Source organism: Corapipo altera, unplaced genomic scaffold (genome assembly GCF_003945725.1).
Source record: "Corapipo altera isolate COAL_440 unplaced genomic scaffold, ASM394572v1 1, whole genome shotgun sequence".
NCBI classification, from domain to species: Eukaryota; Metazoa; Chordata; class Aves; order Passeriformes; family Pipridae; genus Corapipo; species Corapipo altera.
In genome coordinates, this window is record NW_020884873.1 from 6,118,557 (window position 1) to 6,140,013 (window position 21,457).

Consider the following 21,457-nt stretch of genomic DNA (forward strand, 5'->3'; position numbering starts at 1 on the left):
AAGCTCAAACTATAAATAAAAACGTGGACCATATAATTATGTTCTTAATGTAATTTCCTTTCATACAGGAATAAAATCCTGGACTTAGAGGCAACTATCTGAAACATGAAACATAGCAGTAGTTCTACAGAGCTCAAGAATATTACCATAATGATACCTTTAGGACAAAGTGAAAGAAAATATTGCATTTAATAGAAATTGCTAGGATAATGCAATTACTCGTAATGAATGAATGGAATTTTTATTTCTTGGTGTTGAGATTTGGAACATTCTTCCTTCCTTGTGGTAACTTCAGTTTTTTAATAAGAAAAGTCGAATAGGACATGAACTGGTTGAAGGAGGACAGTTTCAGAAATGGTACTGGCTAACTTATTTGGGGACATTGGGTCAGAACTGACTCAAAGGGATATTTTCCACCATTGGAACAACTTAATGACATGGTTCTAAGCACTTCAGGTTCTTTATTGTCCACAAATTGGACTAGTGTACTATTTTAGATTAGGTTTTGAGACACCATATACTCCTAAGTACTGGCTTGAGGCCTTCATTACAAATGGACCAAAATTTTACTACAGTAAGTCAGCCTTACAAAATGTCTTTGATAAAATGCCAACAAAGAATGATTTAGCATCTTGGCCCTAAATTTTGATTACAATCAATTGAAGTCACTCAGGACTATCACTGACTTTAATGGTAGCTTAAAGATACTATTTAACATAAGAGGTACCAGCTATCAGTCAGACTTTGAGACTTCACAAAGTTATTTATGTGGCATACGGTGTTGATGCTGGCAGATACTTTTCCAACAACTATTTGTACATTAGTTTCTGTGGGTCACTGTGGACTGCTGGAAGAGTGACAAGCTTACATCTAACTTCATATGCTAGTACCTACTAAAAGAAGCCACAGAAAACTCCTTCTATTTGTACCTGAGCCTCCCCAGCAGGTATGAGAGACCTACAGAGTATATTGGCAGTGATGAAACACAGGAAGACCAACCTTCCTCGATCAAAGTTGCTGCAGTGGGAAATCACAGCTCCAAAAGCAGCAGTATGAAAATGAATTCTTACCTATTTATAGAAAAACCCCAAAACAACCAAACCATACCAAATAGTCTCATTGGTGAGAAGTGGATACATTGGCATCGTTCTTAAATATTATTGGTGCTCGGTTAAATGTATCCTCCCTAATCACGTTAGCACTTCTTAACATTCAAGAGGATTAATTTTTTCCCACTGAGACTTGTGAAGTATTATCTACAGAAGATCATATTAGAAGGGACAGGACTGAATTTAATGCACCGGATTTGAAGTAATTTACAGAACTCATTAAAATTCCAAAGATGTAAAATGGGTGTTCCGTGATGGGCTTCTGCGAATCCGGAGAACTGATTCCCACCCCCCATGGGAATACTTAAAGCACAAAGGAAATTCTGCAGTTAGAAACAGAAAAGCTCCATGAACTAAATGAAAAATCTGCTTTGTAAATTGAAATATATCATTAATTTGTGTTTTTCAGCTGAAGTTCCTTAAATACAATCCAAGTGAGTATGGGAAAGCAGAAGAGACAGCTACATTTTATTTCAGTTGTATGCATGGGAATCCCAACTGGAGTAGTAACTTTAAACAACTGTGGTGACAACAAGGCAGGGTTAGGACAATAATGTGAAAGGAGAGAAAAATAGTTTTTTTCTCTTCTCCAGGACAACTTAGGCAATTCTTTTTTCTCACAATTTTTCACAATGCTTTCTTTACTGCGTAACCCATAAATGTTGTTAATGCACCAGCAAAGTTTTAATGGGAAATATTATCTTTTATTAGACCAGTACAAAGAACTGGAAAAAACAGTGGCTGTTCTGGGCTGGCTATTCAGAAGAACTCGACAAAGAAAGCCCTTCCTATTTTCTTTACCTACATCTCTTGATCAAATAGCAAACATCACCTATCCCCACAGATCTTGATTATATACAAAGACCATCACAGCTATAACTAAAAAGGCAGTTTATTTTAAGGACATCCAAACTTTGCCCATATCCAGCCTTTACTCCTGTTTTCAGAGGTGCTTCCCATATGTGCCACAGGTTTTGTCACCCACTGCTTTATCCCACCCTGACAGAGAAGGTGGTTCAAAATAGTATGCCTCATTTTGATTTATAACATAGGAGCTGTACCTCTTTATTAAAGAAAGATGGCATTGCATTACACTGATGAACTTTTAATTCTGTATCAATGATTACAGAACCCAAGAGGCTCTGCAGGGAAAAGGAATGTGTCATGCCTATAAGAGGGAAATGTAGATATGCACTGAGGCACACAGCACATGTTGAATCAAATAAATGTATGAAGACAGGTACAAAGAGAAAGAATGACTGTCCTGTACCATCTCAGCCCTGTTACAGGCTTATTTATCTCCAGAGGTCTGCTCTTCTTTCTGAATTTTTAGACATGCTCCTGTTGGCTTCCTGCAATTTGGCTGCTCTCTCCAATTTTTGAATGAAAATTCAGTCTTGAGTTGAAAGTTCAAGGAAATTAGCTTTAACATCACAAAAGAAGAAAACCAGAGCTGAACTGTTTGAGACAGGCTCAAGATAGTGTTCACTGACCCACAAATCCCCTTTTAACTACATAGGCATTACACCAGTTTGTGTGAACACTGGATAGAGTTTAGTATAAGACATATAAAAGTAAATAGTGAAAGAATTGGCATTATAATCCAAAATCATCGTCAAAAAGACAAAATTAGTCACATTTAGTTGAGATGCAAGCTCCTGGTAGTAGTTTAACTCAAAAAAAAAAAAGGCATTCAGTAACACAGGAGTAATTTTACAATAGTAAAATTAAAAAATTGAAAAGAGAAATTAGGAAGGAATTAGGAATTGTAGGGTTGTAGGGAATGATGAACTATAGTCTAAAACCAAGAGATAAAAACTGCCAATAAAGGGATTAAAGAAGGCAAGACATCCTCAGATCTCGGAGAAGATTATTTCAGTATCTGATTTATAACTAGATTGACAGTCTCTTGTGGAGACTTCATCAAACAAACTGTTATTAAACCATTTCAGTTCCATATTCCAAATCTCCTGGAAATATGGGGTTGGGTTTCTGAAGTCACCGTGTGTGTACATAAGCATGGGTGTATCACATGTAGCACACTGAGTCCAAATCTTGATTTAGGTATCCAGGTAAGGTGGTAAGCAGTAAAAATTACTGGCAGAATATACTGTAACGGAAGGCAAGGACACTGTATTCATTTATATAAAGTGACTCATAAAAATGTGCCAATTGAAATATAAATGGTCTATGAAATTAAAATAAGATTTAAGATCCCGATGACTACATTCAATTGTAAAGAGCAGCTAAAATTTGTTAACAGTTAAAACATGACAATAGTGGTATCTTGATCTCCCATGAGTGTGTAGCTGCATGGTCTCAAGTACAGACAAAGGAAGAGATGAAATTCCATAATAAATGTTAAATGGCAATGATTAAAAAAATTACTGACTCCTTTTATCAGCCGAAGAGTTGACCTTTGTTACCTGTTTTCACCACTTACCCAATGGTTTCACAGCATTTTGGTGTGGCACATCAGTAAGACCTACATCAACAGTTCAGGCCCTTGTTCAGAACTTCAGACCACAAACTCACCTGCTCCTGGGTCATCTTCTGCAGCTCTTTCTCCCAAGCTGCCTGGTCATCATCCAGGTGGTAGGAAGCAGGCGGGGTGAGTCCACGCAGAATCAGGGGGTCACGGTCATGGCAGAGGGCTATCAGATGTCCAATGTACAACTTCAACTTGCTGCGATTCTGATCAAGTTCTAAGAGGGGCTGAATTATCTGAAATAAGAGAACAGACACAGTGAGGAACAGTCTGAGACCCAAGCAGCAGTGAAGGGAAAGATCAGCGTCTAAGTTACAATCTTGTTCAGCTTCACACTGGAAGAAACTTGAACATCACCCTTCCCCCTATACTCTCAGCCCTTAACCTACCAACCAGCCAGCTGAAGCAGAAAAAAACAAGGACCCTGGGGAAGGGGTGTGGTGATGACAGCTGTGTGATTAGTACAGGAAACAGCAATTATAGGGGTGAAAAATGAAATGATATTAAATTGAATGCATTACTGATTATCCAACAGTGCTTTAGTCAACTACTTCACCAAAAAATAACTCTTCTGATAAGGAGTGGCAGTCCACAACCAATGCAATGTCAATACAGATCTTTAGCTAGTTTTGCCAACAAATATTTAATTGTAAATTAAGTATGCAATAAACATGGTCTAAACAGAGTAATTTCAAATTGTGTCAAGAAACTGGGTAGCAACATATCTTCACCAGAAAGTTAAAATACAACTTTTAATAGTCTTTTATATAGTTAAAATATAGTCTTCTGTAGTTTTGAAAAGGCAACGACTTTTATAATGCAAGCCAGATTCTATACAATAGACTAAAAAACTAAAATCAAAGGACTTTATTAAAGTAATATTTTATTTCACTATACTTTACCCAATCTGAATCTAACCCTTATCCCTCAGTGCAACCCAAACTGGAGTCATCCAGTTCCCATAAAAAGTATCCGAAGAACCCTTTTTCATCTTTTCACAAAAACATAGAGCTCAAGTGCATAAATACATACTGGGCATCCTTTGCTATGACTTCCCACAAGAACACTGCTTCACATTGTTATAGATGTTTGTGGGCACATATTCAAAAACGCAGTAAAACAAAACTCCAAGGTTTAAAACTGATGAAAAATTATGAAGAACTGGGCTTAGTGCCTCCCTTCCATAAAACGAGGTGCTGAAGCTACAGGCACTGATGTACATGGGCAAGGAGAGCTGGAAAGCCTTGCCAAAGTACTGGCAACTTCTCTTTGTGTTCCCAGGCAGAGGCTGCACCTGCTGTTTGTTAGTGGGTTGGGGATATCTTTCCAATAGGACACCTCTGACCCTGCTAATGAATAAGGAGTGAGATAATCTCTGAGTCAACAGAAACAGGGTGCTGGCATTACTTTCAACAGAGACCCTGGCTTTGACCCCTTTTAATAAGGCTGTCAGGGCTCACTTATTTAGATTCCAACACTGTTCTACATGGATTAATTTCTGTAGAGTCTGAGGATCTAGGAGGCATGGCTAAGCAGCTGACTAATGTCAGGCTCCTTGTCCTGCTGAGCTTAGCTGTGCTCAGGAGCCTACACCAGAACATGAGGGTGCCAGTGACTACCAAAAGCCACAGGACAGCCATGGTAGAGGAGACAGGCAAGAAACCCTCAGAGAGAGTGACCTCATATGCTTTATTAAAAACCCTAGTGCTACCTGCAGCCTTGGGGCAACCTCTGTTTGCAGATACAAACACACACATCAAAATAATGGTTTGTTATATGAGGATGGGATGAGTGGACAGCAAGGTGGATTAAGAACTGGCTGAACAGCAGATGCCAAAGGGCTGTGATCAGTGGCACAGTTGGAGGCCTGCCACTAGCGGTGTCCACCAAGGCTCAGTACTAGTCCCAGCATCTAAACTATTCATCAGTGATTTGGATGAAGGGGTAGATGCCTCCTCAGCAAGTTCACTGATCACACAAAGCTGGGAGGAGTGGCCAATACCCCAGAGGGCTGTGCAGCCCTTCAGAAGGACCTCAACAGGCTGGAGAGGTGGGCATAGAAGAACTGTCTAAAATTCAGTAAAGGCGGGGTCCTGCACCTGGGGAAGAGTTACCCCATCCACCAGCACAGGCTGAGGGCTGACCTGCTTGAAAGCAGCAGCTGGAGGTCCTGCTGGACAACCATCTGTCCATGAGCCAACAGTGTGTCCTTATGGCCAAGAAGGCCAAGGGTATCCTGGGTGCATTAGGAAGAGCACTGCCAGCAGGTTGAGGGAGGTGATCCTGCCCCTCTAGTCACCCCTAGTGAGGCCACATCTGAAAGTGCTCTGTCCAGTTCTGGCTCCTCAGTACAAGAGACATATGGAGCTCCTGGGGCAGGTCCAGCAGAGAGCTACAAAACTGATTAAGGGACTGGAGCATCCCTCTTACAAGAAAAGGCTGAGGGAGCTGGGCCTGTTCAAAAGAGACAACTGAGAGGAGACCTCATCAGTGTCTATCACTATCTGAAGGGAGGGTGTCAAGATGCTGGACCCAGCCTCTGCTTGGTGGTGCCAAGTAATAGGACAAGAGGCAACAGGCAAAAAGTGATGCACAGGAAGTTCCATCTGAACAGGAGGAAGAACTTCCTTATTGTGCAAGTGACCGTGCACTGAAACAGATTGCCCAGAGAGGCTGTGGAGTCTCCCTCAACTGGATATTCCAGAACCTGTGCCATGTACTCTGGGATGACCCTGCTTGAGCAGGGAAGTTGGACCAGATGACCCACTGTGGTCCCTTCCAGCCTGATCCATTCTGTGATTCAGTGACTGCAAACTGCAGCAGGCAGAATACTCTGCTCTCCTGTACACAGGGCAAATAGAAAGGGATGTTCTAATGGTGTCAACACAGTTACATTTCACTTCCATTACCCAGCAAAACTGTATTTAGCCAATTATATCCATCAGCTTTGGTTATTTACTGAATTTGCACTATTAACCCTAATTTCTTATTTGTTATGAAGATTATGATCTGAAAGTGTACTGACTGTGCAGGTGAACACCAGTGATACTTCTAACTGAACTAATGTCTTTCCTATCTTTCTTACTATTTGATTTGCCCACAGAGGGTAGAGTGATGGAATATCACATCTTAAAAAACTAGCTTTCTATAGAATGAAAATGTGCAGAAGCAGTAGTCAACATCTAATAACTAGCTGTCCCATCAATGTAGTAGCTGCTTTGTACTCTTTTCAGATACCACAATATACTGAATATCCATCAGATGTACAGATTCCAGTCTGAAAAGAATCCGACCTGCCAACCTATCTGGCCATTCTTTGTGAATAGAAACCCTTGCTGATAAAAAGAAAGCAGACATATCTAGCAAGTAAGGATGGAAGATTTTCATACAACAGTTGCATCTGATCGCTCAGAAATAAATCCCCTTTCGAAACACATTCCTCCTGTACCCTTCCCCCTTACCTCAAGCTGGAAACAGGCCAAATGAGGCATGTGAAAGTTCTTAACTAGCAGCCTTCCCAAAGCTGTTCACAGAGCAATCATTCCTCTCACTTGGGATCCATTAAACACTGTCAGTCAAGTAGGAAGTGCCCTTATATCTGCGTTCCTGCCGTATCTAATATGAACTAGCCACTTAGCAAGAGGCACTGTGCTTCCCACACAGCAGAGCTGCCACTGCCTTATCTCAAGAGGGTGTAAGAGCATTTGCTAAGTGGAAAAGCAGGGCAGTGCTGGATTCATAAACCACATCGCGTTCTCATGATCTGCTGTAGAGAGTTGTAGAGCTTTCTAGGAAAGCAACGGGTAAACAGACCAAACCCAGGAATATCTTCTAAAGCGGCCCTGATTCATTAATTGCCCTGATAGGTTTAGGCCATCCTCATCAATGCATGGAATGAAGTCTGCTTAATGTACCCTCAAGTTCAGAATATTGCTAATGGCCAGCTAAGTCTGACAGTCTGTTTCACTAAAAAAGGCAATCACTACAGCTCTGAGGGAGAAACATGAAATGCCTGACAAATCTCAGATACAAACCCAAGCCATCTCAGCCAACTAATAAAGACATTTGGGAACATACTCCAAAACACATTCAACTTGGAAACAACATATTTTTTTTTTTTTTAAATTTTGTAGATTTTTTAAAAAATCTTTGAGCATGAGAAATGGCAACCTAACTGCAGTTTTACAACTCATTGGGGTAGAAAAGCTTTAGAATGAAAATATACTGCTTATTCAGAGGTAGACCTGCTGCTGTTGTACAATGGTCAGCTGAAATATGGGTAACTGCATTTAAAAGTTTTTTCATGCTAAGTCTCTGCATATAAATACGTATATACACACTGTACAGATAAGAAGAGGTACTTGTAACTGAACGTAACTGGAGAGACCTATCTAAATGTTTGGTCACTTTGACAGTGAAAAATGAATACACCTCTCTCCCATACAGAGACTGCGGTGTCCAAAAGTTTGGCTGAGTAGTGTCTATCATAAATATACAAAACCACACAGGTGGTTACATGAAAAAGGAAACCAGTGAATGGGTGGTATAAGTGCAGCAGTGTTGATAGGACAGAAATGTGATACTGACTATCCAAATCGTCTGCAGAATAAAGTATGGGTTTAATCAATGTGTAATTCACCACAACGACCAGCTTTAAATTATGGGTTCTCCAGGCAGAAGGGTTAATGACCTGCTCACCTTTCTCTCTGCTAACATTCCATTCTTCTCTGAAGGAAGCAACCACTTTTCTTTTGGAGAACCAAGTAATTAACTGTACTAATTTCAGAGAATACCTTCTAAATTTCTACTTAACAAAAAATCCGCAGCTCCCATTTTGAGTAAAGTCTTATAGGCACCTCTAAAAGCCTGTCTGTTTTCACAACCACATCAGTTGACCTTGTAAAAGTTATCTCCTTACACAGTTTGCCTTAGTCATCAGAATCATGCATAAATGTGCATGTTGTTTGTGGATCAACATCAATAATCTTTTTCTTACAGATACATGCCTGAGATTTCTCTGAGAGAGCAAAAAAGAAGGAGAAAATAACATCTTCTTGGCACAGCAATGGCAATATAAGTTTCCATATGTACATTTGGCACTGGCAGGACTGCTGTCATACTCCCCTATTAGCCTGCTTGCCCTTGGAGTGTATGTACTCTGCATGTATATACTCACTAAAGGGCAGAGTGATGCAGACAAGTAGTCTTTTTTTTTGCAATCAAAAATTTTAGTATCTTTTTCTTAACTTACCCATTTATCTATAAATATTTTAGAAAAAAAATCCCTGTAAAAACAGCTATATCGGGAAGAAAATAAAATAAAACAGACAAGTAATCTCAGGTGTCAAAGTAAACAACACAAGGTCAAAATGATAGTGTTTTTGTATCGAGAGTGTTACCAAGAAGATGGAGTGAATCTGAAACTTTCCAAGGAATTTATTTGAGAAATGACTTAGCTTGCTAGCCTGCTCTATAGACTATGAATTCACATTGTAGATCCTGCAAAAGCACAAATAAATATGGAACTCTGAAAAAAATCCAGTTGGAAACCCAAAATGTCACCAAACATCTCCTCAGAACTTCAGACTGAACATAATACATATACTTGGAAAACAAGTTAAATGGAGCTAGCCCTTTATCTCCTCTCAATCACATCTTTCATGTGAGTGTGGAAAACTATTTTCAAATTTTGTTACACACAGATACAACTACGCTACCCAAAAAAACCTGCTTCCCAAACTACCATTACATAAGAGAAGATGGGCACAAAAACTGTGTAGGCACCTTTTTTTTCTAAAAAGAAATTATTTCAAGAGGACCTGACAAATTTAACAAAAGATGGAATGCATCAGAGTGGATTCCCAGATACCTCCTTGTATCTGGGTTTTATTATAGATATTGCCAGACAAGAAAATTTTGCCTATATAGATAAATATCTTATATTGGGAGATATGGAAATAAACTAAAGATACCGAGTGACACAGTCTGGAAGTATTTGCATGGCAAATGGAATTAGGCCTTCTTGCTCAGACCATTTGTGTTTATTTGGCAACAAACACGAGGGCTCAACTACAATAATCTTGTAACCATTGAACGCAATGGAGTTTTATGAGGCATGAATTTGGCTCAGAATGTGCAAAGCTTTCCCAAATTCAGAGCAATTTATCACTGATGTCTTCCCTTCATTATTTTAAATGGAAACAGAAGAAAGTTCTCAAAAAGACACATCCTGACCTCAGTTCAGTTCAGCTCAGTTCACTGATGCACAGAGATACTTGGTTTCTTCAGAAGACCACAACACAAAAGAGCAGGGACAGGCTTAATTTTCTTTAGATTTGTTTTAAAGACAAAAAAAAAGAAAGATTGAAACCTAACTTTCATAATTTTTTCCTCATAAACCAAAACAAAACAACATATGTGAGGAGCTGAAAGAGATTCTGGCTATTTTGACAGAGCTGTCTTGTTCAGTTCCTTTCTGACAGAACCAATTAGGAAATCATTTTTATATAGCAAATTATTTTAGAAATTTTTATACACCATGAACAAATCCCATGGATTAATGATTTCCAGAGTTCACCCTCTTCACCTTGGGAAAAATCCAGACCAGAAAAAAAGAACAGAGAAAACACAAACCAGGGAAAGTAGTTTTCTCATTAGTTCCCTCTGTTTGAATAAAATCTTTTCCCCATCATGTAGGTGAAGCAAAGAATTGCAGTGGGTTGGTAGGATTCCTAAAGCACTGAAAATGAGCAAGTACTTCTAAAATATTTTTATACATAACAAATCCAGAAGTGCTTTTTCATGACACTGGCAACTTTTGCTTACATGGGCTGTGGAGCAAATGCTTGCGGGGAGCCACGTGAGGAATAGCAGGGACTACTGTAGATGAACGTTCAGGAACGAGGTACCTCAGCAGAGCTGAAGGGGGTGTCTGCATACACCTTGAATTTTACTTGTTTCGTCAATCCCTGACTTTCAAAAGCAGAAGCATTTGCCCAAACTCTTACTCCTGAATATAACTAACTGCACTGTGCACACCTCACATCTCTTTCTTCTCTAACAGCCCATATTCCTCTTCCCCAGCTGAGACACAGGAGAGGAATCTGTGGCTTAAATACAAGACGAGATCAGAACATACAAACTGAAATGCTGTTTTATTTCTCTAAGTCTTCTTTTGTCTTCAGAATCTCTTTGGAATCCAGCAACCCAGAAGCTTAGTTCTGGAGTGAAACAGGATGACCTAAGAGAACCTAAAATCTTCAATACATTAAAATCTCCTTCATTTGAGCATTTTGCTCCTGTAAGTTATGTTAGTTACCAGGTTAAAATTTGGAAGAGTAAATTAAATTCTACAGAAAGTCAGACTTATGATACTGACAATGATAATATTATCAAAAGAAAAAGAAAGTATTCCCACAGCAAGTACAAATAGTTTAATAACCATTTGCATCTTGTACATGACACTGTGGATTTAAATAACATTCTCCTGATCAAACTTCTGCAGGTGTAGTTAGGCAAGTTTTGATTTCACAGAATCCATTAGATTTTATGCTGATTCCTTCTCTACAAGAACATAGCAGCTTGAGAATAAGTAAGAACAACCTGTTTATATTTTTAATCCATTCAAGCTTTCTAGCACTTGTTATCCACGCAACAGTGAACAAGAAAGCAAACACATCTCTTGCTGTGCTGTATTTTGTCTATTGCTTATTCCTATTACAAAGGATAAAAGGAAACAGTGGCTAACATGCTTTTGTTTGAAAACAGAACACATGCACTGGGAGACTATGTCCATGGGAACGCTTATGTATCAGGGACTATGTTCTTCTGTCTCCCTGTGTCTGTTCCATTGCTAATGGAAAACAGAAGGTATTTCTTAAGTAGTCTACCAGAGAACACAATCAATGCTTTTCCTGTTCAGATGAACTATAACCTCCCTGTCTGCAGGTGATAGGAATCTTGGTCTTGTCATTCCCTAACACTGGGTCTTCATTCTGCTGTTGCAGCTCCCTACTTGAAAAAAGATACTTTCAAAGAAAAGCCACATGAAGCCACCAAACACCTGGTTTATCTGTCTTTAGGAGTTCTTTTTAGAGTTGTTTGCTCTACATTCAAATGCAAAATCCCACAAATAAACACACACATGCACACGCACATATATGTAAGTTCTTATCTAAAAGTTACATTAAACAATCAGATGTAGCTGGACTGCCTGTGGTGAGCCTACTATGAGTTGGAACTGTAAATCCTGACATCTCCATCATTTGTTATAAACTTTACCAGCCAGGAAAATATAGCGTCTGGATTGGCTACTTGCCCCTATAAATTTTTATTTTAGGCACATTTTTCTTGAGTTTATTTTCATAGTTAATATGTTGGAAAGTAGGTTTGGGCTTGATTCTTTTTTTTAATATTCTTCATCTCCCCTCTCCCTCAGTTTCTTTTCTCCTAACTGACAACTAACAGGGCCTGGCTGCAGCTATTCCTCTTCTGTCTCTATCCTGTCCATGAGTGCCAGGGCTCAGTTTCCCTCTCCTTCATGTCACCAGCAGTGTATTCATAGTTTGTAGAAGCTTCTGACCTTGCATGATTCCATTCTGAGGTATGGATGAGCACTGCAAGAAATCTAAATGGTAAAGTAATTGGGAGATAGTACAGACTATCACACAAGATGCAAGCAATAACTCTCCTGGAAGTGGCCAGAAACAATAATGTCTGAGTGCAGAATTCCTACTTGCTAAAAAGACCAAGCCACTCGTAGGAGATCATATTCAGCTGCAAATCAAAAGAGAAAATAAGACACAGACCTGGCATAATCTCATTTGGCAGAAATGAATGATGGCCTTTTTGCAATTGTTTTGCTGAAAAGCACAAATCTGTACAAAAAGAAACCAGCCATCTGTTTTGAATGTTTTAGAATGTAAGTATCTATTTGTGTTCTTCTTTGATCTGTAAGAATAATACAAAGACAGTGATACAGTCCAGCTACACCTCTGTTGTGAGTGCTTAATTCATCCCAGAGCTGCAGATTACAAAATTCCATCTGGAAATCTTAGTCTTATCATTCTGGGATCAGAAAGAAGATGAACAGTGTATCAAGATCAGTTCTTTTGTGTTCATAGATATTAAATTCTTGGACAGAGAATACATTCTTCTAAGAGAAATTAGTTATTAAGTAGCAAAATAATAGCAGCAGAATTGTTCCCCAGAAGAGTGAAAGGACCAGGAGCAGATGTTGACATCATCTTAAGGACAGTATTCTTCTCTAGGTTGGCCCATCCCAGTCTAACAGTATTTACTGGGTAAAAGATGTCATGCCAACATGGGTATAAAGGAAGAGAGAAATTGGAAAGGCACGGTTTCCAAAATGGAATGGTAGAAGATTAATCATAAAGTAAAATATTAAGCATTACTTCAGTTGTTCACTCCACCATGACAGGATTGTTACACTAAAGTGAGCAGGTCACTACAAAAGGCTCTCCCCTAAGCAGAATTACTACAACTAAAGAAGAAAAAGGTTATTCAATGAAAAATGGCAAAGTTTGAAAAGACACTTGAAAAGCACAGATAACCGTATGATAGCTAAAGCAGGATTTTGAACTGCACTTCTCAGAGCAGCAACTGGCAATCCATGAACTCTTCGTGTCTCCTTGCCTGAACTTGATGGCACAGGAGACTTTCAGTTTCATGACTGATGATGATGCCAACATAAGCAGAGGTCCAAAAAAGCAGGGATGGAAATGAGGTCCTGTGATTAACTGGAACAACTGTATTCAAAGTGCTGCTCTTGCAAGGATTAATTAGTTACATCACCTTATTTGAGTGCATCCCGTTAGGGCTCCTACTATAGGGTTCCCCATCTGAAAAATGGAAGTGAGGAGCCCTGGCTTGTCACCAGGATGACAAAACAAATCAGGTATCTTAACTCTCAGTCAGGACAAGTGATAATGTTTAAGTAAAGTAAGATTATTTCACATAGTTGCCTTAAAATTTTGCACAGGGTATGTCTCTAAGGCACTTTCACAATGCTTTTACGCATCTGGATGAAGAACATATTATACCATTATTACACACTACACAATTAGTCTGTAGATTTTTAGAGAGGGGAATAAATGACCCTTCAGATGACAAAAGATCACAATAAAGAACAAGAGACAGTGGTCTAAAGAGCTTTGTTCACCGTGTTGGAACGGCAGCTCCTTTAAATGTTTAACATACGGGTTATTTTCCCTTTTTTTTTGGGAGGGAAAAGGATCTTGGAAGGAAAAAAAAAGAAAGTATTAATAGAGTCAAATACAAATGTAACATAATTTTGGGAAAAAATTCAACATGAGATATTAGAATCACTATCATATCACTCTAACAAGACTATTTCAGAATATTGTGCAATAATAGTACCTAGCACTTATACAGCACTTCTCCCAAGCCAAATTCCACTTTTACAAAAACTTTAGCTCATTTTACAATTAGAGAATTTGAGACAGGAAGAAAGAGAACAAGTGAGTGGTTGGAGATGATGCCAGGAAAGAATTTATCTTCTGAACTGTGGTCTAGTACTCTGTCCAGTAAATTACACTGTAATACGAGCCAGGCACGAAAGCTTGGTGTTTTTGACCATTCTGCATGATCTAACAATTAAAATAAAATTTATTGAAAATAAATTTATTCAAAAGGCTTATGAGGTCACAGTGTAATAAGTGACAATACTGAGAACCTAAAAAGTATGACAGTAGGATGAGCAATTCTCTACACGCTGCAAGCATAAAATGTGTCTTGTGGCGAAAAGATCACATTTATGTAGTGAATGAATGCCTGTGTAATCATTTGAACATGGAACTCACCATGAAAAAGATATTTACTTTGCTAAAAGAAATCAGTATATGAATCCAAGCATCAAATAATGTAGAAAAAAAAAAATCAATGTTCTTCTCAAACGTCCCAAAGCATAGACATTTTGAGTGCTGTAGTGATCAAAATGAAAAATTCATAGGGTTTAACAGCTATGGCAAAGGTTAAATTAAGTCCTGAGATGTCCTGCCCTTACTGGCATTATTTCTATCCCTCTTACTCTCCCATCATAGCAGTTACAGTTCTTCATGCTGCTACCTGTCACCTATTTCTGCCACTTTCCTCTAAATCTGTTTGAATAGCCACGTATGCTGGCTGACTGGGTGTCCACTCACTGTGTATTTCCTTTCAGCTGTAAAATGGAATAAGAAATACCTCCTACACAACAGAAAGGAAATTGTGAATGCTCCTAATGGGCATTCCTAGGGGTGAGACAACACTGCTCTGCAGATACAAGTTGGAAACACATGGTTTACAACCCTGAGCATTCAGTTGGGTTTTGCATACGCCTACTAGTATCAACTTCTCTGTGAGATTTAATTGTTTCTATCATTCTTACAGGAATCCTGTTTAATACCTTTGTTCTAAAAAATGCAACACAGGAATGTCATTCAAGCTCCATTACCCTTTAAAAATCCCAAATGGCTATTTAGAATTAAACTGGTTTTGGAAACAATATATTCATTAATTATGTCCTTCAGAATATTAGACGCTCTTGATTAAAAACTATAGTTAAAAAATTCAAACTGAATTTTTTAAACTTCCTTCATATTGATGGCTTTCCCTCTATTTCAGTTTTTAGATTTAGATGACTCATCTGCAGAAAAACTCTCAGCAAACTCAAATTACATCATTAAAAATGTAGCCCATGGTAGAAACCATATAATTGTAATCCAGTGATGTTGCAAATTATAATTTACACTGATTTTGACAAGGAGTGTAGGAAATTTACTTGAATTGACTGTTTTTTCAGGTCTTAAAAATGAGTCAAATATTTTCCTGTAATGACTTACTCCCTCTTTCCACCTCTGAAATCTTAAGAGAAATAGAAAAATGTCACCAAGAAGAGGTTTTTTGTCTTGCAATATTTTTACAGTAATAGGAACTTGCCAATATCTTCATCATCTTGAAATATCCCTATTTTTAGGCACTCCAGTTCCACGCTAGCTCTTTGACCATTCCACTGTTACTCTAATAAGCATAATATTAATTTTCAGATTTTGTTCCTGGAATTCAAGAAAAACCAAATGCTTTACTCTTTAGCAGGAGTATCAGTGACTTCAGGACTTGTTCACAGCTGTTAATAAAAAATGCTTCCACAGAGTGAGTTCAAAAAGGTTGTCTAATGACAGCATCTACTAGGATTCAACCCTTACTGCAAGCTAGAGCCATGGAAGATGGGAAGAAAAATACAACAGCATGCATACTTAAAACCACACATGTGGTATGTATAAATTACATACCAGGATTAAACTCTCAGTTCTCAGGATTTCAGTTTTGCTCTTCCTCTGTTCTTGCCCTTAGCACTTCAATTCTGTCCTTGCTTTTCCCTGGGCCCTTCCATTTGATTGATCTTTCACTCTTCCAACTGTTTGTTGTGACCCTGTGCCCCCTACACCCATTCAACAAGAGTGGCCCTCCTCATTTCTGATGGGTAGGGGTGAATCAAGCAGATCTCTGAATCACACCCACACTTTCTCCCATCGTAGGTAGCACAGCTGTGCTTCACAAGAAAACCAGATGAACTGAGACATTTATGTATGGAAGTTTTGCTTCTCCTTCCCCCATATGGCACAGGCATGGTACAGATTTACAAAGGAGATACATGTGCATACACACATACCCTTTTGCACGTATGAGACCTCGTGAAGTGTAAATTCATATTATTCTCAATAACAGTGAGTAATAACTATTTAAGATATTGGTCAGATCATTTTAGCATCTGAGAAAGACAAAGGAGCATCCTCATGTGAAATCACACTGGAACACGCTTGGGTATAGAGGAGGATAGAGCTCCATCTGGGGAATAAAAGGAGTCATAAGAAATTCACACAGTAAGGAAATGAGCCTAGAGAAAAAGGCTAGGAAAGACTATTTCAGGATAAAAGATGGCATTTACATCGAATTATAAACTGAAATATAAGCTACCATTCTCTGGTACTACAGGAAAGGTGCATATGTTTAGGAACAGTGCTCCATTTCAGGGGAGCTCTATCTGATAATGCTGCCATGTACACAACTGGCATAATTAAATATTAAATTCAGTCAGTTCTGGAATGCTGGAGGGGAAAAGCCTTAAACCCTAAAACATAAAAATAAAATAATGTAGTTTGCTACTGTACACAGTTTTCTCGTCTCCATTTCATCTTCAGTATCGACCAGAGGTGATTGCATCCACAGACCTAAAGGAACTCTAAAAAATAAACTTACTGCCAAGTCTTTTGTTATTAGTTACTTTTTTATCATTGTAATACGTAAATTTAATTTAGCACATGGAAGTTAGGGACTCTGTAACTTACATTACCTAAGCTTTCACAAAGAGAATAAGGACTTTTTTTTTCAATGCACATGGAATATCATGGCAAAAACAGGTACTCTGTTGGGAATAAATGGCTTGGGACGCATCAATCACCTTTATACTTTCCCTGTTGATGTATGCAAGAAAATCTTGAGGCTGACAAGTTTCTCAGATGAGATGCACGTAAGGTAAGAATGCTGGTTGACTCATTATTTTGACTAGGATACTCTGTAACATGCTTTCCTGAGGAAAATGCCTCCAAGTGGAGAGATAAGCTGTATTTAATGTCACCCACCCATTAATTCAGTAAACTAATAGAAACCATATTCTTAGCACATTTCCATTCATAAATGTACCAGCAGGTGGGAGAGGAAAAGAGAAAGATCTTTCTATCAGTGTTTTCTACACAAACTCCATATTTGGTCTAGAAGGAAAATCAGAATTATTCCTACCTTCATAGTGAGTGTCCTCTTCCTTTTCATTCATTTACTTACCTGATCTTTCCTGTTTAATTGCTGTGCTTCAGCTGATCTTTACAAGCATTACCTCTAAAACTTTTAACAACATACACTAACACACAACCATTGCAAGAGTGGTGATTCAAAAAGAATGTGAAATCAACAGCGAGTGTAAATTAATGAAGCATTTTATCAATTTTTCCACTAAAGAGATTTTCTCAGTTGAAACCCCAAGGCATGAAATTCAAGTTTGACACTGTCATAGTTGGATTAAATTTTTCAGATGGTTGACTTGAAAAAAGGGATTTGATCTATACAGTCAGACAGACATGTAAGTCTGTAGTTAATTGAGCAAGTGTGAAGAGATGAGAGTGCCTTATTCTTTCATGAATGTTTTACAAATCTAACATAAAGGAAAAAATTTTCCAAAATGCAAGAGTCCAAGATTTCCACAGAAATTTTCAGAGGTTTTCTTTCAAGTAACTAGTAGGAAAAAATCATATTGTGCGAAAAAATGTGAAATATTTTTTCTTGAAAGTATAAGTGAAGAAAGAAAAAGTTTCATATAAATTTTTAAAATACTGTTATTGCATTTTAGTCCTTTAAAATACTTTAAGTACTTCAGAGAAATGTATTCTGCTTTAAAACTAATACTCCAAGGCATAAATGAATCCTATGTACGGTAGCTTAATAATTGGTATTGGACTTTTAAGCTCAATATCAAGGCTCCTGGTCAGTGAAGGATGTTTTCTTTGCTAGAGAACAGGCGTGAGGAGAAGGGCTCTGTCCTGTGTACTGCCCTCTCTTCTGGAAATGGGAGTTGTCATGGGGACAATTTGACAGCAGAAAAGAGAAAATTGTGGATGTTGACATAGAGAAACAAAATGTACTTTTAAATGAAAAACAGCTACCAACTTCTCCCCCATTGTTTTGAAAGAATGAGGGAGATGGAAAGGAGAGAGGAAGGTTAAGGGGATATTCCTCTTTGCCTTCAAATTTATAGACAATTAATATTCGTAGTCCATATCAAGAATCATCTGTTGAGAGCTGATAAATATCTGTGACTGGTTAGGTCAGCATGCATGGCAGCAATCTCAGCCGCAGATCTTAACATGCTTAAAACCTTCAGGAGGAACATTATCTTCAGGAGGAACATTATCTCTGAGCAAATTCTTTACAAACCAGAATCGAAAAAGCATACATAGATTTGGCTACAGTGCAAACTGCTTTGAAAAAGAATCCGACTGAAAACATTTCCTCCATGAAGTCAATGATAAATGATATGAGAGACATTTCCTGTTCTCTCGTCCGCATTAAGAGTTTGCTTTGCACAGAAACTCAATTACATGCCCTGGAAAGTTCTCCCCACAACATCGTGAAACAATGATATGGTGATTAGAAGAGGAAAATCACAAACTACACATAAACACATGAGAAACACCCTCATGCAGAGACTGTCCAAGCAAGGGGGAAGGAGCACAGCCAGGTTTCACAAAGCACACGGGAGCGAGATGTGGGAGCGACTGTCGGAAACTTTTCTATTGGCAAGAGAAGTTGATTCTCACCGTTCTGAACAAAATGGCTGAACTAAGAGCATCTGACTGGTTATGCCCAAATACCCTCCTCCTCATCCTAGAGGTGCAGAGGTGGCAATGGGAGGAAAGCCCCAGAGCAGCATGGGAATGAAATAAAGAGTTGGTTAGTATTTAAAGCACATAGGTAAGTACAAATAGTAGTACAAAGCATTTAATTCCTTATGCAGTATTCTGAGCTACCTTGAGGTACAGTTTTCCTTGCTTTCTTGTAGGCTTTGTCAGCTTTTGAAATGCCCCTATGCAAAGGGAAAGTGCAATCAGACCCTCCTCCCACCCCCTCTCCTCCCTATTGCCCTCCCCTGCAAAGTCCTTGCAAGAATTTCCGTAAATGTTTAAATTTTATTTCTCTTTTACATTTTATCTTTTCATTTCATCTGTGAATGCTATGCTGCATTCATTTGCAAGCATGTAATACAGTTACATTCTGGACATGGCTTCAGCTGTCTAACATTCATATCAAATTAAGATTAAGGAATCTATTTAATTTGCAGTATTAGCAATTTCCCTCTCCTGAAAAAGGTAATACCAACATTTTCCAAAAACACTGCAAAAAATTCAAGTCAGTTGAGGAAGGTATTAAATCAAGATGCAAAAGAAAGCTGCTTTGAAAATGAGAATTTTTCTGTTTGTTTCTTTGTATACACTCCTTATTGTCTTCTGATGCAGACATCAAAGGAGATTTTTAAAAATCTATTTTCTGCAGGGTGAATATGCAATTGGTTTTTGTCATTTTCTTCTTGTACCTTAGCCATGATTTCTGTGTATCACTAGGTTGGCGCTTAAAGGTCTAGACTGAGATGCCTCCCTTCAGACCTCAACAATGTCTAGATGAGTCAGAGGGCAAAGAGGAGCACCAAACATGCCTTCACTTCATTAAGGCAGTGATTAATGATCACTAATATTTTAATTAAACCAGAATGGATGAGATTACAACATGGGATATGTAATTATGTTGGCATTTTCTGTGCTACCCAAGGGATGGTTAATCTCTCTGATAGTTATCACACACATGGCTGTGCTTTGTAAATGACACAGGAGGCTCCTCACTGCTTTGGAGATGGTAAATTGATTTTCCTTCAGTTCACGGCCCATTGAGTTTGTGAGGGAGCAGTCTGTGCTCATTTGGCACCGAGGCCGGGATTTCCTCATGGGAAATGAAGGGAACTGCTCATATACAATCCATAGATCAGAAAGCTGATCCTGGAGCATGATTTCCTGCTACTGAAGACAAGAAACAGTCCTGGACACTCCACACACTCAAGCAGTAAACCTGAGCTACTAAAATCTGAGTATGTCAGACAGGACTCGAGTCTTGTGTTTTAAGAAAGTAATGTTTTTCTCCTCCCTTTCAGTGTGCTCCCTCTTCTCCACCCACTTAATAACAGGTTGGTACTGGGAACTGTTTGTTCACATTTCATGAGTTTTCAACAAAGGCAACACGACAGCAACATCTATTTCTGCTTCATAACTGCACTCCAGAATACTATTTTTGTTCCAAGGTACTGCGAGTGGGTCAGGGGAAACTACATATGACTCAAAATAATCAGCCCTCATAGTAAAAATGACCTTAAAAACAAAAGAAGAGAGACACATTACCTGGTCAGGGGAGGGCTTGTGGTTGGTTTGGTTGGAATGGGATGAGGATTTGAGGTGGTCATCCTCATAGTTGTCAGCCATTAGCTTCATACGGTTCTGAGTCTATTAAAAAAAAAACAAAAAAGAAAGAATCTCAGTCTACCTTCTGATATGATCACAGGGACTAAAGGGAACAGCGTATTTATACTATTCTGCATATCCAAAATCCATACATGGAAAAATATAAGACACATGTATAAAATATCAGTTGAATTACTGTAGAGAATTCGTAAAAACTGGGAGACACGTTACACACAGTTCACTTTGAGGCTAAATTAGTTCTGCAATTTAATGGCTTACCTGACTTGTGCCTACTAAAACTTGTGTTGTATAAGAAATTAATTTCTTCTAATATATCCTTGGGATTAAGGTTCAAACATAACAGTTTGGAGAACAATTCAATGAAAACATGAGTTAGATGACCCTAAGTCAGTTAAAAAGAAAATCCACCAAAACCCCATGAAGTAATCAGTTTAAAAAGAAAAGTAAACAAGCTGAAAATAGGTCATTACTTAGTGAAGTCCATTCAGTTTCAATATGCAATTCAGTTTTCAATTGATATATCAAAGAGCAGAAAATTCTGAGACTGGCCAGTAAAATGCGAATTATACAAAATCCATCCTGTGAGAAAATTACAAAGTTAATAAATAAATCTTTGGGAAGAAAAAGTGACACAATGAAGATTTATAAATTAAAACCTGAACACAGTCAAGTAAAGAATTAGCAAAATGTGAAACAAGTTTCTTAAGTTTTCTTCAACTTCTTGGAAGATTTCAAGTTCCAGAAGATACATAATTTTTAAACCC

General features: G+C 38.3%; 1 protein-coding gene across 11 annotated transcripts in view; it reads right to left on the reverse strand.

Annotated features, from left to right (window-relative positions):
- Positions 1-21,457, reverse strand: part of ERC1 (ELKS/RAB6-interacting/CAST family member 1) — a 277,563-nt gene that overhangs the window by 13,202 nt on the left and 242,904 nt on the right. For 9 of the 11 annotated variants that reach the window (XM_027657027.1, XM_027657055.1, XM_027657045.1 and 6 more), the window contains 2 exons: positions 20,613-20,714; positions 3,645-3,833 (listed from right to left, as the gene is read on the reverse strand). In XM_027657027.1, the coding sequence (XP_027512828.1) occupies positions 3,645-3,833; positions 20,613-20,714 (291 nt within the window). Of the gene's footprint in view, positions 1-3,644; positions 3,834-18,986; positions 19,054-20,612; positions 20,715-21,457 lie in introns of those variants that run through there. The other 2 variants (XM_027657068.1, XM_027657059.1) reach the window with 1 other exon arrangement.